The sequence below is a fragment of the Buceros rhinoceros genome, unplaced genomic scaffold (genome assembly GCF_000710305.1).
Source record: "Buceros rhinoceros silvestris isolate BGI_N320 unplaced genomic scaffold, ASM71030v1 scaffold20639, whole genome shotgun sequence".
NCBI classification, from domain to species: domain Eukaryota; kingdom Metazoa; phylum Chordata; class Aves; order Bucerotiformes; family Bucerotidae; genus Buceros; species Buceros rhinoceros.
In genome coordinates, this window is record NW_010431180.1 from 3023 (window position 1) to 4981 (window position 1959).

At 61.3% G+C, this 1959-nt stretch overlaps 1 protein-coding gene across 1 annotated transcript in view; it reads left to right on the plus strand.

Annotated features, from left to right (window-relative positions):
- Positions 1–1959, plus strand: part of LOC104499791 (obscurin-like protein 1) — a 12932-nt gene that overhangs the window by 2994 nt on the left and 7979 nt on the right. Inside the window, 1 exon segment of the mRNA XM_010143346.1 lies at positions 853–1125. Coding sequence (XP_010141648.1) covers positions 853–1125 — 273 coding nt within the window.

The window sequence follows — 1959 nt, forward strand, 5'->3', positions numbered from 1 at the left end:
TGGGCGCCTCGCCTGCCAACGTTCTCGGCTGCTGGCTGTGTCCTGTGCCCACCCAGAGCCACAGGCTGGCTGAGCACCATGGCAAAGTTCAGGCCAGCTACAGCCTGCTGCAACACGCGTGGCCAGGCAGGGGCCACATCCTGACCTCATTCCAGGAGAAAGGATGGCCAGTCAGCTAAAGCTGGTACCAGGAACCCCTATGCTTTCAGAGATCTGACTCAGGCAGGTGAGGAGGTGTAAGTAGTGGCACACATTTTGTGTGTAACCTGTTAATGGTGGGGTTGAGCAAGCACTGTGAGCTGGCATGGTGTCCTGGGTCCCAGAAAGCTGGAGGGATTGGGCTGCTGGCCACAAGTAAGCCACATGCCTGCACAGCAGTGTCAGCAAATGCTGAAGCTGAGCTGAGACAGAAGCACCAGCCAGGACCCAGCAGCCTCCAAAACGGGGAGAGACGCAGAGGGGTGGGCACCCCCTGGTAGGGCAGCCACGGAGGCTGGTGCTGCACCACAGATAGCAATTAGCAGTGCTGGGTTTCACTTGCCTACTCACAGCCTCCCTCCACATCTCTCAACTCAGTCTTGGAGCAGAGCAGGGCAGATACCTCAGGAGCAAGGACACAGCAGCGATTTACAGCCAGCTGGAAGCTGGGTGCTCCTCCTGGGTGCAACCGGTGAGGAGAGCAGGAAGCCCTGGGAGGCACAGCCCAGCAGCTTGTGCTATGCAGGATGTAGATGAGGTGGTGCCTTCCAGCCTTAAAGCCAGTGAAGCCATTGCTCCAGGCAGGGCTGTGACAGCCACTACCACCTGCTCTGCTGTTTACATTCTGGCTGAGCCCTGTGTTATCCCTGGCAGAGGCACCGGTGAGGATCATCAGCTCCAACGAGGAGGATCTCCACACCTACACAGCAGGGCAGCGCGTGGAGCTGTGGTGCCAGCTCTCCCGCCCGGCAGCCCCGGTGCACTGGTACAAGGATGGGGAGGAGGTGGAGGCGGGCGAGAGCCTGGTTCTGGAGCAGGAGGGGCCACGGTGCCGGCTGGTGCTGCCCTGTGCCCGGCCTCAGGACACAGGGGAGTTCGTCTGTGATGCTGGTGGGGACTCCGTCTTCTACACGGTCACTGTGGCAGGTGGGTGCAATGTACAGCCATGGCCCTCACCCCTTTCCCCCTTCTTCCCCAACTCCTTGCTCACGCCACCATTGCAGCAGCAGCTGCAGCACCTCAGCTGCCCTTCACCTCTTTGTGAGCAGCTCATTGCCCATGCCCCTGGGTGGGAGAGGACATGGGCAGGAGCAGGTCAGCTGCTCTGTCTCTTCCAGAAGTCTCTGCTCCTCTGCACGCCAGGGCACAGATATGCTTCCTGTCCAGGGGTTATGCCACCTCACACCCCACCCCTGGTGCTCCCTCACCTTTCAGCTACCAGCCCTGCAGGGCTGGGATGACCCCGGCCGCTGGCCCCAGGGCAGGTAGCACGGAGGATAAGTGACATAGGTTCTTGGTACTCTTAGCCCTGCAAGTCTGCATTGACCCGGTGCCTGAGGCTCAGCAGATCCAGGAGGTGCTGGCAGGGCTGCCTGTGCTGTTGGAGTGCCAGGTGTCCCCCCCAGATGCCCCTGTCCGCTGGCTGAAGAACGGTGAGGCCATGGTGCCAACTGAGGTCCTGGCCATCCACTCAGAGGGATGCTTGCGGAGGCTACACATCCCCACAGCCACGCCATCCGATTCAGGGGTGTACACCTGCCATGCCGGGGATGATGCCACCAGCTTCAGGGTGACCGTTAGTGGTGAGCTGCGTGGGGGTTGCCCATTCTTACATGGGGTTCACCCAGCGCCACAGCTGAATATCCCCATGTGTTCCCCGGCAGAGGCACCGGTGAGGATCGTCAGCTCCAACGAGGAGGATCCCCACACCTACACAGCAGGGCAGCGCGTGGAGCTGTGGTGCCAGCTCTCCCGCCCGGC